The sequence below is a fragment of the Pipistrellus kuhlii genome, unplaced genomic scaffold (genome assembly GCF_014108245.1).
Source record: "Pipistrellus kuhlii isolate mPipKuh1 unplaced genomic scaffold, mPipKuh1.p scaffold_m20_p_1, whole genome shotgun sequence".
Classification (NCBI taxonomy): domain Eukaryota; kingdom Metazoa; phylum Chordata; class Mammalia; order Chiroptera; family Vespertilionidae; genus Pipistrellus; species Pipistrellus kuhlii.
This window is the reverse complement of record NW_023425404.1, coordinates 61018681-61031528: the sequence shown is the minus strand read 5'-3', so window position 1 is coordinate 61031528 and position 12848 is coordinate 61018681. Positions and strand designations below refer to the sequence as shown.

The 12848-nt window shown below is 43.7% G+C and overlaps 3 protein-coding genes across 4 annotated transcripts in view; 1 reads left to right on the top strand and 2 right to left on the bottom strand.

Annotated features, from left to right (window-relative positions):
* Positions 1-12848, bottom strand: part of LOC118724322 (ribonuclease 4) — an 81273-nt gene that overhangs the window by 31392 nt on the left and 37033 nt on the right. The window lies entirely within an intron of this gene.
* LOC118724301 (angiogenin-like) overlaps positions 1-12848 on the bottom strand; it is a 64440-nt gene that overhangs the window by 19636 nt on the left and 31956 nt on the right.
* Positions 5717-12634, top strand: RNASE1 (ribonuclease A family member 1, pancreatic). Of its 2 annotated transcripts, XM_045584012.1 has the most exons (3): positions 10495-10626; positions 10760-10765; positions 11917-12634. In XM_045584012.1, exon 3 carries the CDS (start codon positions 11942-11944, stop codon positions 12410-12412), a length of 471 nt encoding a protein of 156 aa, XP_045439968.1. In that variant the 5' UTR covers positions 10495-10626; positions 10760-10765; positions 11917-11941; the 3' UTR covers positions 12413-12634. The 2 variants fall into 2 exon arrangements, with proteins under 2 accessions (XP_036303399.1, XP_045439968.1); XM_036447506.2 differs by lacking the exons at positions 10495-10626; positions 10760-10765 and adding an exon at positions 5717-5735 and having other exon boundaries at positions 11915-12634.

The following is a 12848-nucleotide window of genomic DNA, read 5'->3' as shown; positions in this document are numbered from 1 at the left end:
GTGAACATATATTTGTTCTCTACTATCTAAGTTAAGAAACTTAATTTTAACAAAAGCCCAGATGCATTTTGAAAGAAAAAAACAACAACAAAATCTAAAGCAGTATATACATAGTATACAATATGTTATAAAAACACGAGAAGCCTGATGCACAAAGATTTGTGCCAAGAATGGGCCTTCCTTTCCCTGGTCTCCAGCACTACCTTTGCTCTGTCCGGATCTGCCTTTCAGATTCTGCCTGGAGCCGTCTTTCCACCTTCTGCCCGAAGCCACCTTTCCACCTTCCTATGCTGCTCAGAGGTCGCTCAGTGCTTGCATATGCAAATTAACCCGCATCTTTGTTGGTTTAATTTGCATGCTCACTCCTGATTGGCTGGTGGGCATTGAGAAGGTATGGTCAATTAGCATGTAACTCTTTTACTAGGTATATATACATAGCATAGACAAAACTGTGGAGAATTATGCACTAAAACATCAATGTTTTTATAGGTAATGAAAATACAAATAACATATTTCTATTCTATTATTTTGTGCCTTTTCAATATTTACCACCCACTTGGTAGCATAGAGAAATACATACTGGAGCTTTGTTATGAATAATTACTTACTATTAACTTGTTCCTAAAATTAATTAATGACAGCCTCTAGTTCTATAAACTCAATTCCTAGATTTATCTCTTATTTCTGGGCCTCTTATAAGACTGTATTCTTAAAATATTTATTTATCCAATGAATTGATGATGGAACTACATACAGGCTGACATTGTTTTTTCCTACTATAAATATCAACATATAAAAATTAGTGTATTAAATTGCAATACTTATTTTTTGTGCAACTCAATACAATTAAAGGTTTAAGCTTCTATTCTGAAGACATTGTGCTTTTTTAATTAAAAGATCAGAGTTTGTGCCTTTTTAAAAATATTAAACCAGGCCAGCGTGGCTCAGTGGTAAAGCATCGACCTATGAACCAGGAGGTAAAGTTCCATTCCCAGGTAAGGCTCAATTTCCAGTAGGGGGTGTGCAGGAGGCAGTGGATATATGATTCTCTCTCATCATGGATGTTTTTCTCCCTCCCCTTCTCCCTCACTGAAATCATTTAAAAAAAAAAAAACACAAACACATACGTATTTTTTTTTAAAAAATATTAATATCCATATTGGGGTAAAAAAATCTTTTTTTTTTTTGCTGGTAATTTTGACAGGAATTCAGGAGGGCACAGTGGGGGTAAATAAGAATTTTTTTCTCTCCCTTTCTGCATTTTTGTGTGAGTCAGTTTTTGTTTTTTTTTTTTTGTTTTTTAAACTGAAGGCAATTAATTGGTGAGTACTGTCACAAAAGCACATAAAAATCTTATGGGAATAGATGTTATATTGAGATCCAATCTTTCTTTCTGAGAAGTATTGATAGGAAGATCTTTAGAAACAGAAAACACTGAAAAATTGTTTTTACTGAGTGCAACTTGAAAATCATCTTTCTTCGCGCTTCCATTTCTCAGGAAACAATTTAAGGCTCAGAGAAGTCACATGGTTTGCCCACAGTCACTTCATGACCTGCTGACAGAGGCTGGTTTCCCAGCTGGGGGAGGGGGCTGGGTGTCCTGCACCAACACTTATGCTCACACACATACTTGCTAACAGTGGGATACTCTCTCCTGCTCATGTGAAACAACCATAGCACTGCTGAGGTCTGCCTTTCTAGGTTGTCTATGAGAGATAAACTGACAAAAGGAGGTGGGGAGTAGAGTTGAGTTTAGGGCAGTACCATAAATAGCAGAGAGGGATTAAGTGTGAGCTTTTCTGGAGAAGTGAGACCCATATTCAGAGAGAGGGAACTCTCGCCAGATCAGATGCCAATGAAATAAGTTATGTGAATACAAAACTCAAAGCAGGTCATCCAGTAGGTCAGAAGGTTGGATTTAGTGAGACAATAAAAGTCTCCACTTAATTAGATGTGTGGATGATGCTAACCTGACAAGCTCAAGAAAGGCCTGCATGGCAGAGACCTAAAGTAACCACAAAGGATGGTCTGAAATTAAAGTTTAACTAAAAGCAGTTATGGTGGGCAAATATGATCTAGGCCAGTATCTTCACTGACAAGGTCAACCTTTACCTTAACTGTCTTTTTGCATCTATGATATCTGTCTTTTTTAATCTATTATAACATACCCTTGAAGTGTCTGAGTAACTTGTAACTTCCTTTTTTCAGGACCCCCTGGGGCAAAACTAAATGTGCTGGGCGCCAGGACAGATACCACAAATTCCTTCATTGTGATATGTTAACTAGAGACCCGGTGCACAAAATACATGTGTGGGAAGAAGGGGAGGGGGAATGTCCCTCAGCCCAGCCTGCACCCTCTCCAATAGGGGACCCCTGGAGGGATGTCCAAAACAGGCAGTTGGACATCTCTCTCACAATCCAGGACTGCTGGCTCCCAACTGCTAGCCTGCCTGCCTGCCTAATTGCCCCTAATTGCTTCTGGCTGCCAGCCTGATCACCCCCTAACCACTCCTCTGCCAGCCTGATCGATGCCTAACTGCTTCCCTGCCAGCCCCATTTCCCCTAACTGTTCTCCCCTATAGGCCTGGTGTACCCTAACTGCCCTTTCCTGCAGGCTTGGTTGCCCTCAACTGCCCTGCCCTGTTGGATTGGTCACCCCTAACTGTTCTTCCCTGTAGGTCAGCTCTACCCCAATGCTCTCCCCTGCCGATCTGGTTGCCCCCAACTGCCCTCCCCTGCTGGCCTGGTTACCTCCAACTGCCCTCCCCCACAGGCCTGGTTGCCCCCAACTGCCCTCCCCTGCAGGCCTGGGTTCCAACCCACTGCCCTCCCCTGCTGGCCTGATTGCCCACAACTGTCTTCCCCAGCTGGCCATCTTCTGGAGGCCATATTGTCCAATGGGGGTAGCCATCTTTGACCTTGGGGCAGCCATCTTATGTGTTGGACTGATGGTCAATTTGCATATTACCTCTTTGTTGGATAGGAGTGTTCCTACACCCACCTAAGTATGTGTCCATCATTTTACTTTTTATCCAATCCCAGGGATTCCTTCCCACCATCGCACCCCCCTGCTTTGCTTTCTCTTGCCTCTCTAATCTATCACCAATGGATTTCATGTAACCCAGCTATGTTCCTTCCTTAGATTGCAATATATAAATACAGATGTAACTCACCATTCTCCGGAGCATTATCTCAATTCGTTGAGGTTCTGCTTCCTGACATGCGTAGACAGTTTGGCTCAAATAAACTCACAAAAATTCTTTACAGGTTAAAAGGTGTAAGAGTTGTCGCCTGATCTGGTTAAAGCTGAACTCTCTTTATGCCTGCATGGACTTCCTCATCCACATGGTTTGTTCTTGACAATATCTCCCAGCTTTGGGAAAAGAAGCACTATTGTGCTCATTGTACCAGTCCCGGTGATTAACTCAAGGAAGAAAGCAGGAGATGGAAGATGTGAGACCCCAAATAGTTCTAGGCAAATGAGTGTTCTCAAGACTTTGCTTCCTTGATGGAGCCAGCATGTGAGGCTTCTTAAAGAGAGGGAGAGACACCTCTTGGAGTAGATATTCTCCTGGGGACCTCTTCCTCCTAAACTGGGTCCCCTTCCTCCAGTGTCTCTTATAGATTCAACCAATGCCCTCAGAGCCTGGAGCTGGGAGCCCCGAGCCATTCATTCCCTCCCTGCCTCCACTTCCCTCACCCCAGCTGCTGCAATGGAACTACCCCTGATGGTACTTCAGTATGAGTCCCCAGCCCCTGGAACTCCACATATGGGGGTAGCAGCAAAGCTATCCTGCCTTCTCCCACCACACTTCACAGCAGGAAGGGCAGTGGGAGAATTATCTGAGAAATCAGAACTACAATAGAAGAAGAGATCAATTTCATGAGATATTACAGTCCTCTGGGTGCACATCCTGGAGAGCATGTTCCCCACCCAGGGCACACCAGGAAGCACAGTGTAGTGTATACTGCCCTGGAAGTTGGGGACCTGTGGCTGGTTTCTGTTTCTGCTGCCAAGGTGTTCTCTGACCTTGAGATTGCTGTGACCTTCAATCTCCTTGTGTGTATAATGGGAAAATGATGGAAGTTCCTTTCCATTGCTTGTGTCTTTCCATTCTGTTAACAAAACCAACCAACCAAACAAACAAATAAAAAACATTGGAACCTGCAGAGAATTTTTGTGAGTTTATTTGAGCCAAACTGTAGGCATATGCCGGGAAGCAGAAACTCAATGAATTGAGATAATGCTCCGGAGAATGGAGGGTTACATCTATATTTATACATTGCAATCAAAGGTAAGGGACGTGAAAGTTACATGAAATTCATTGGTGATAGATTAAGGAGATGGGATAAAGCAAAGTAGGGGAAACCTCTGAAATAGGGCAAAAAGTGAAATGATGGACATGTGCTTCTCTTACAGAAATGGATACAGGATATTTTAACATAATTAATAGTTGACAATTAACTTGGTAACAATAATAAGGAGGGAATGTCCCCAAGCTATTTTTGTGTCCTGAGGGGACTGGGGAAAAAAGGAAGTTAACCAGACATTTCACAGATATGTTATCTTAGAGGCAAAAAGGCAAATGGGCTTAGTAAAGAAGATCTAAGTTGATCTTTGTCAGGGAAAATATCGGGCTAGGACTTGACTATTCGCTATAACCTGTTTTTAATTAAATATTTAATTTTCAAACCATCTTTTGAGGTTATTTTAGGTCTCTGAGTTTGCTTGACTGCCATGCAGGCTTCCCCTGAGTTTGTCAGGTTAACATATGGCTTCTTTTGTCCACAATTCATTGAGTTCAAAGTAACTGTCTACATCTTTTGAAGTCTTTTGATTGGTATTGAAGGTACTTCTATTTGGGCCTACAGTTTTCTTTCTGTGCCATCCCTCACCTCCTCCCAGTCACATGGAGGAACGTGTTATTTTCAAAATACACAGTGGTTTACCATGAGCATCTACTTCTCTTTCTGGCATTAAAAAAAAAAATCTGAATTGCCCTTCCCATATGCCTAGTAAAAAACACCTATTTATCTTTAAAAGTCCTCCCAAGGTAATCTTTTCTCTGAAATCTTTCCCGATTTCTCCCACTCCACTTCTCTTCTTTCATTGCTTTCTGATAACCCCATCTTCACCTGGAGGAAGCTCTTCTCAAGGTCTAATTTGCATTACTACTGTAGGGGCTGCTTCTGTGGTGAGAATTTTCAGCACTCAGATCTAAAACAAAGTCCTTTAATTACTGCTTAGCTTTTCTCTGGAGAAGACAAGGTCTGTGGCTCTGGTGGAGACTGCAGAGTTAAGGCTCCCAGCTCCCTCAGATGTCCTGCTTTCCTCTCTTATCAGTTGTTTTCTTTCTTTCTTTCTTTCTTTCTTTCTTTCTTTCTTTCTTTCTTTCTTTCTTTCTTTCTTTCTTTCTTTTTTTCTTTCTTTCTTTCTTTCTTCCTCCCTCCCTCCCTCCCTCCCTCCCTCCCTCCCTCCCTCCCTTTCTTTCTTTCTTTCTTTCTTTCTTTCTTTCTTTCTTTCTTTCTTTCCTCACCAGAAAATATGTGTTAATTGGTGGTTGGTTTTTATATATATATATTCTTGATTTTGTACAGAGAGGAAGGGAGAGAGATAGAGAGTTAGAAATGTCAATGAGAGAGAGTCATCAATCAGCTGCCTCTTGCACACCCCCTACCGGGGATATGCCCACAACCAAGGTACATGCCCTTGACTGGAACCAAACCCGAGACCCTTCAGTCCCCAAGCCGACGCTCTATCCATTGAGCCAAACCGGTCCCGGCTAATTGTTTTTTTTTTAGAGAGAGGGAAAGAGAGACTAAGAGAGAGAGAGAAACATTGATGTGAGAGAGAAATATCAATTGATCATTTCCTCATCTTCCCCTCGCAACCCACAACTTGACCAGGGATTGAACCCACAACCTAGGTGTTTGCCCTGACCAGGCATTGAACCTGTAACCTTTTGGGGCATGGGATGATACTCTAACCAACCGAACCACCAGGTCAGGGCTATTGGCTGTTTTCTTTCACTCAGAAATCCAGGTCAACAATTAATGCCACTGTGATAAGCTATCACAAGAGCTGGCACAAGTGAGTTACCCTTAAAGAATGGAGGCACTGGTGCTTGCTTGACAAGGGAAGGACAGGGAGACTCTCCTAAAATGTGTGGAACCAAGGAGACCATTGAACTACCCAGGCTGAAAAGTAATTAGGTCTTTTCCCAAGTCTCTGTCTTTGGTCAGACACCTTGAACAATATCTCACCTCCATCAAGAAGACCCGGGATTGGCACTCGCAGTGGGAAAGGACATAGGGAAGATGCACTCTGTCCTTGGGGCTGAGGAAAACATAGTGTTGGGAGGCTTAGAGTGAGAGGGAGGAGACAGGGGCCCTTCTCTGTGTGTTCTAGAGACCAAGCTATTGACTGCACCTGCTGGGCTCACACACAGGTCAGAGCCGCCCTCTGGGAAAGTGCAACCTGTACCTGGTTGGCCTCAAGCAAGGGCTCAGGTGTTGGAACCCCTTTCTTTCCCAGTTCACACTGTTGGAGGGATGGAAGTGAAATGGGCTTGGAAAGAGAAATGAGAAGTCTTATAAAGTGGGAATCATCAACAGGAATGATAACCTGCACAGCCTTGAAAGCATTTTACCCCTTTGTCCTTGGCTCTAGAAGGATTTCAGAGATTAATTTCAAGGCATCTATGGGAGGGGCAAAAATGTACGTCCCTTCACTTTCCCACCTGCATCTGGAATCAGTACAGTCACTGATGTGGCTTCATAATGTCCTGTGGTCTTGGGAGACTGTCTGGAACACTCCAATTTATTCTTTCTCCCCTCTTTTGTGCTTCTTCATCTGCACGTGAACAAATTTTGTGTAGTCTCTCCTGTTAGTCTGACTTTCATCAGTTAATTCATAGAACCCCAAATAGGAACCTAAATGGCTATGAAAATTTTTCCTCCCAACACCACTCAAAATGTTAAGAGTACTATCTAAGGACTAAGACAGTGGTGGGCAAGCTCACTATTCAACAGAGCCAAATATCAACAGTACGATTGAAATTTATTTTGAGAGCAAAATTTTTAAAACTTAAATTATATAGGTAGGTACATTGTTTTTAAATTAATTAGGGTACTCCTAAGCTGGCCTTTGCTAAAAACTCAAGGGGCCAAAGAGCCGCAGTTTTCTGATCACTGGACAAAGACAAACAAAACATGAGTGGAGGGTGAGGTGGTGGGAGAACTATAGAAACATGAAACTAAAAGCTCTTGCTATGCCATGGCTTCCTTAGCCTCCCTGCTACTTCCAAACTCTTACACTTTAGCAAATAATGACTTGACTAAAGATATCTTGGCTATCATTGGGCAAGACAATTTTGACATTTCATTTAAAATAATTTTGTTCTATCAAGATTCTTTTCTTCTCTCCTCTACCTCTTTCCTCCTCTCTTCAGAATTTCAAAACTGCCTGCTATTTTAAGCTCAGGTTTTTAGCAAAACCAAGGTCTGCCTATACTTGACCCTATGCCCTGTAAAGAGCAATTCAGAGATCACCCAATGTTATTTAAACAGTTTCCTTTGCACAGAACCTCAATACCACCCCCTATGAACAATCACTGACCTACCATTTATAGATATGTTCTTGAAGCACTTTGCACATCGGACCTCATTTCAGTGTAATAACAAATAAAAAAGGTACATTTTATTATCCCCATTTTAGAAAGCAGAAAACTGAGGATCAGGGAAATAAGTTAAGTTTTGTAACTTGCCTATATCTTAAGGTGCTAAACTACAATTTGGATGGAGACAGTCTCAATCCAGAGCATGGACAGCACTCACCCTGACGCCAGTTCCTCTGGAATGTCTCTGGTGCTAGAGTTATTGCCCTAACACTGCAGTTCAGAGCCAGTGAGTCTGTCAGCTATTTTAGGAAAAATATATTCAAGGGGAAGAAACTTAATGATTTTTATGTTAAAGCAGTTACTGAAGATGCACCTGAAATAGAAACAGCACCTTCACGTTGGGATGTGGAATTTCTAAGCAGTTAGCTGCAGTGAATGAACGCCCTTTCAGAATGGTTTTGAGAAGATGAGCCAGTGAATGAAAGATGGGAAACTGTAGGAGTTCCCAATTAACAACAAAGCAGGTTTTGATGATAGTTCATAATTTAATGAACATAATTTCTGGATAAATACCTGCAGTATTTTCCAGAACAAAGACCAGTTCACTACTTCATGGAGCTGGTGACCTGTGACCTGTTAGGATTGCCAAAGGAGGAACACACAGAACCAAAGTGGTAAGGGATTATAAAATTACTAGAGACCCGGTGAACAAAATTTGTGCATAGGGGGTGGGATGTCCCTCAGCCCAGCCTGCACCCTCTCCAATCTGGGACCCCTTGAGGGATATCCAACTGCCCATCTAGGCCTGATCCCACTGGGTGGATGGACATCCTTCTCACAATCCCAGGACTGCTGGATCCCAACTGTACTCCCTTGCAGGCCTGGTCTATCCCCTTTCACCCCCAACTTCCTTCCCTTGCAGGCTTTGTCCCCCCCAGCTGACCTCCCCTGCAGGCCTTGTCCCCCCACAATTGCCCTGTCCTGTAGGCCTAGTTCCCCCCAACTGCCCTCCCCTGCAGGCCTGGTCTCCCCTAACTTCCCACAACTGCCTTCCCCTGCTGGCCATCTTGTGGTGGCCATCTTGTGTCCACATGGGGGCATCCATCTTTGACCACGTGGGGGTGGCCATCTTTGTGTCTTGGTGTGATGATCAATTTGCATAATACTATTTTATGAAATAGGGTTAGGTCATCTGGATACCAGATGGGCTGAGCCCCCAAATGGTGCCAGCACACAGGGACAGGGTGTCAGAAATTTTAAAGGACTCTAGGCAGGCTTTTTCTGGGCAGAGAATTCTCTGAGTGCTCAGGATCCTAAGAAGGTTTGGAGGAGAGAGATAATGGTCTTAGCAAGTGGAATGTGGTCTAAGCAAGAAGGAATGTCCACTGTGAAGTGGCCTCAAGGTCAGTTTCCAGAGGAGGGAGTATTGGTTAAACTATTTTATCAGAATTATTAACATGGCCTTTCTAAAAGCCCATATCTGAGTGTTTAAATAGAAAGTGGAATACATTAAGTGGTATAGAAGTTATTTTAATGAAAAACAGGACATTCTAAAAGAAAATGACATACAAACCATATCGTTCAATGGAACACAATGGAAATTTTTATTTTTAGCTGTTGGAGATTGATATTGAGGATGCTAAAAGGGGTAATTCCAACGTAACCCTCATATTTGGAGACTAGTGATCTGAATCCAAGCCAGCAAGCTCAGTGTACATTCCTGATAACTTATAATTAAGTCACTATCTCTTTTCCAGATACTGATCTTGCAGAACCTGTTACAAAGGCCATTGGGCTGTGGACAGTGCACTGCCCAGAGGGAGGGTTATTAATACTGAAGCCAGGCTATATCATCAGATATGACCTGGAGACCCCCAACACCTGGGGGCCTTCTTGCAAGACCCGCAAAAAGGGCTGGAAGCGTAATCCATGTTTGTGGGAAAAAGATCACAGGGAGGGGGATATAAGGGAAGGCCCAATGCGTGTTTCTTCACTCAGATTTGGAAGGCTGTTCCCTGAGTCTGCTGGCATATTAAACAGTATCCTTCCTTTTCTCAGAAGTGTCCTTGGATTTTTTTGGTCTTCTGCAACAATATTATAACTAAATAAAATAATTTTCCTAGAAAAAGTAATAAATCCAGAGAATGGAGATAATTTTGGTATTTTTCACTCAAACAGAATAAAAATTGTCACAACAAAAAGAGATCTCTACCTAGGTGGGAATTCTGCTGCTAAGAAACTTGATGCTCTCTATTTTTTCTCAGAAGGGAATTTGGGTTTTGATTTATTTTCAGTTTCTCTACTTAACTCTGATCTATAAGATGAGTGGGCACTGAAGATAAAAATTGTCACACACTCACCTCAGAAAAGTTACCAGAACTGGGTGAGACCATGCAGAGGCTTCCTTCTTACCCAAACTGTTCAGGCACTCTCCCTTTTTTCTTCAGATCTGGGAAGCCTGCCAGCTAGAGACAGCTGAATACCTCTCCTACTTCCCCCAAAAGAGCTGCTATTAGGAGATCGGTAATTCTGGTCAAAACCACTCCAGGACTCCTGGGAAGAGAGAGGGTCTCCCTTTCCCTCCCTTACACTCTCTCTCCCTTGATTACATATTATGTGCCCTTTGTTGGCATCAAAGGGCTATTTGTTGAAATGGCCCCCAAAGAGATAACAAAGATTTGTTTGGGGTCTGAGCATCAGGGCCTTATTGACTTTCCCTGTTATCCCTGTGAACCAGCAGAGAGATGAGATTCCAATGTCAAGAAAGGCTCCTATAGGCAGACTCCTTCCCCCAAGGGTAAAGAGAGGAGCCAGGGCCATTCCTATCCTACTCAGGGTGCCTTTGTTTTCCTCTGGACTGAAACCCAAATGCTCCTCCCACCCATCTCATCTAGGAAGCCAAGCCCCTTTGTAATCTACATAAGCTCCACTTCTCATGATCCAGTGACTGCAGAAACTGGCCTTCCACTTGCTCTTGCCTGGAACCTGGGAGCAGCTTCTGCTTGAGGTATGGAGAGGAGGGAGGCAGGGTGGGCAAGGCTAAACCTTAAGCTTGGGCTAGGCAAATGTAGCTGGGGCAGAGCTGGAATGGGAGTGAGCATTCTAGCTACAGAGAACACATGGGGCTAGAGAAGGAGCAGCCCCAGGTGGGGGGAGGCACGCATCTTTCTTGGGAATACAATGGCATCCCTTCATGATGCCAAGTGCCAGGCACTGGGTTGTGTTTCCCTAGTGTAGGACAATGGAGCTCTGTCCGCCATGACCCTGTATGTCATGACAGTAACCTCGATACAATTTGGCTCATGGTTTAGACAAAAAGATCTTCTATTGACCAACTAAACCACTGCATATAAATGCATTTTAGCCCTAGTTAGTTTGGCTCAGTGGATAGTGTCTGCCTGCAGACTGAAGGGTTCTGGGTTTGATTCCAATCTATAGCACATGCCAGGGTTGTGGGCTCAGGTTATGGGTTTGATCCCCAGTAACGGGTATGCAGGAGGCAGCTGGTCAATGATTCTCTCTCATCGTTAATGTTTCTTTTTCTCTTTCTTTTTTTAAAAATATATTTTATTGATTTTTTACAGAGAGGAAGAGAGAGGGATAAAGAGTTAGAAACATCGATGACAGAGAATCATCGATCAGCTGCCTCTTGCACACCCCCAACTGGGGATGTGCCTGCAACCAAGGTACATGCCCTTGACCAGAATCGAACCTGGGACCTTTCAGTCTGAAGGCCGATGCTCTATCCACTGAGCCAAACCGGTTTCGGCTCATCATTAACATTTCTATCTCTCCCTCCTCCCTGAAATCAATTAAATATTTTTTAAAGTATTTTACATACTACAGCCGGGAGGGTAGGGAGATCTGGGGGAGATAAGAGATCAACCCAAGGACTTGTATACATGCATATAAGTACAACCAATGGACACAAAATTCTGGGGAGGGAGGGTAGGTATGGGGGGGGAATGTTAAAATATGTACACAGATAATAATTTAATTAAAAAATATTTAAAATAAATAAATAAATAAAAACTCTAGTATTCAAAAACAGGACCCCTGGGATTTTAGGTCACTTTGGAGGTCACCACCCAGAGGGGAAGAACCTTCTTCCTGTCACTAGTAGGGTCAAATGCCTAGGCAGTGAATACATGTGAGTGCCGCATCACTTGGAAAATCTTGCAGGAAAAAAAGGGTGTCTTTCTGGCTGACCTGATGGGAGACTAAGCCAGGGAGACCACAGGACCTGGGGCTCTCTTCTAAAGCGATGCTTTTCCTCCTCTCTGTCTTCTCTGGGTAGGTTCCTCCAGGGGACTGAGGCCACCATGGCTCAGAAGAAGTCCCTCATCCTGTTCCCACTGCTAGTCCTGGTGCTGGTAGTCTTAGGGTGTGTCCAGCCTTCCCTGGGCAAGGAATCACGGGCCATGAAGTTCCAGCGGCAGCACATGGACCCAGACGGCAACTCCAGCAACAACTCCAACTACTGCAACCAAATGATGAGGCGCCGGAATATGACACAGGGACGGTGTAAACCAGTGAACACCTTCGTGCATGAGCCTCTGGTAGATGTCCAGGCCATTTGCCTCCAGGGAAATATCACCTGCAAGAATGGGCAGCCCAACTGCCACAAGAGCAGCTCCAGCATGAACATCACAGACTGTCGTGTGACGAGTGGCTCCAAGTACCCCAACTGTGCCTACCGGACCAGCCAGAAGGAGAGGTACATCATTGTGGCCTGTGAGGGAAACCCATACGTGCCCGTCCACTTTGATGCTTCAGTGGAGGTCTCCACCTGAGACCAGAGCAGTGAGATGCCCCACCTCATGGTGTCACCTGTCTCCCCCTTCTCCTTGCTAGCACTGAGGGAAATGATTCAAGTTAGGGCTCCTATCCAACATAAAAGTGTTTCCCTGGCCTGAGACTTGTGCCTGTGTGGTTTGGGGGGTGAGGGGTGAGTTGTGAGGTGGGTCTCATGTGAACGACTTTACTTCTTCTTTCAATAAATTCAATTGCAACTACTTGGCTTCTTTCAATAAAATTCAATTGCAACTACTTGGCTTCCTTAACCTCAATAAGGTTACTGCTAATGTGATTGCTTTCCTGTCAGAAGGTTGGAACTGTAAATCTGGTTAACTTTAGTGAGCAGCAAGTAGAATCATTAAATGTCCCCTCTTCTGACTCTTGGGCTTTTAGATATAATTCCTTTTAGAGATAATTACTTTTCAAATAGAT

Excerpts from the sequence above, each read along its gene's own strand:
- RNASE1 (XM_036447506.2), top strand. The coding sequence starts at position 11,942 with ATGGCTCAGAAGAAGTCCCTCATCCTGTTCCCACTGCTAGTCCTGGTG.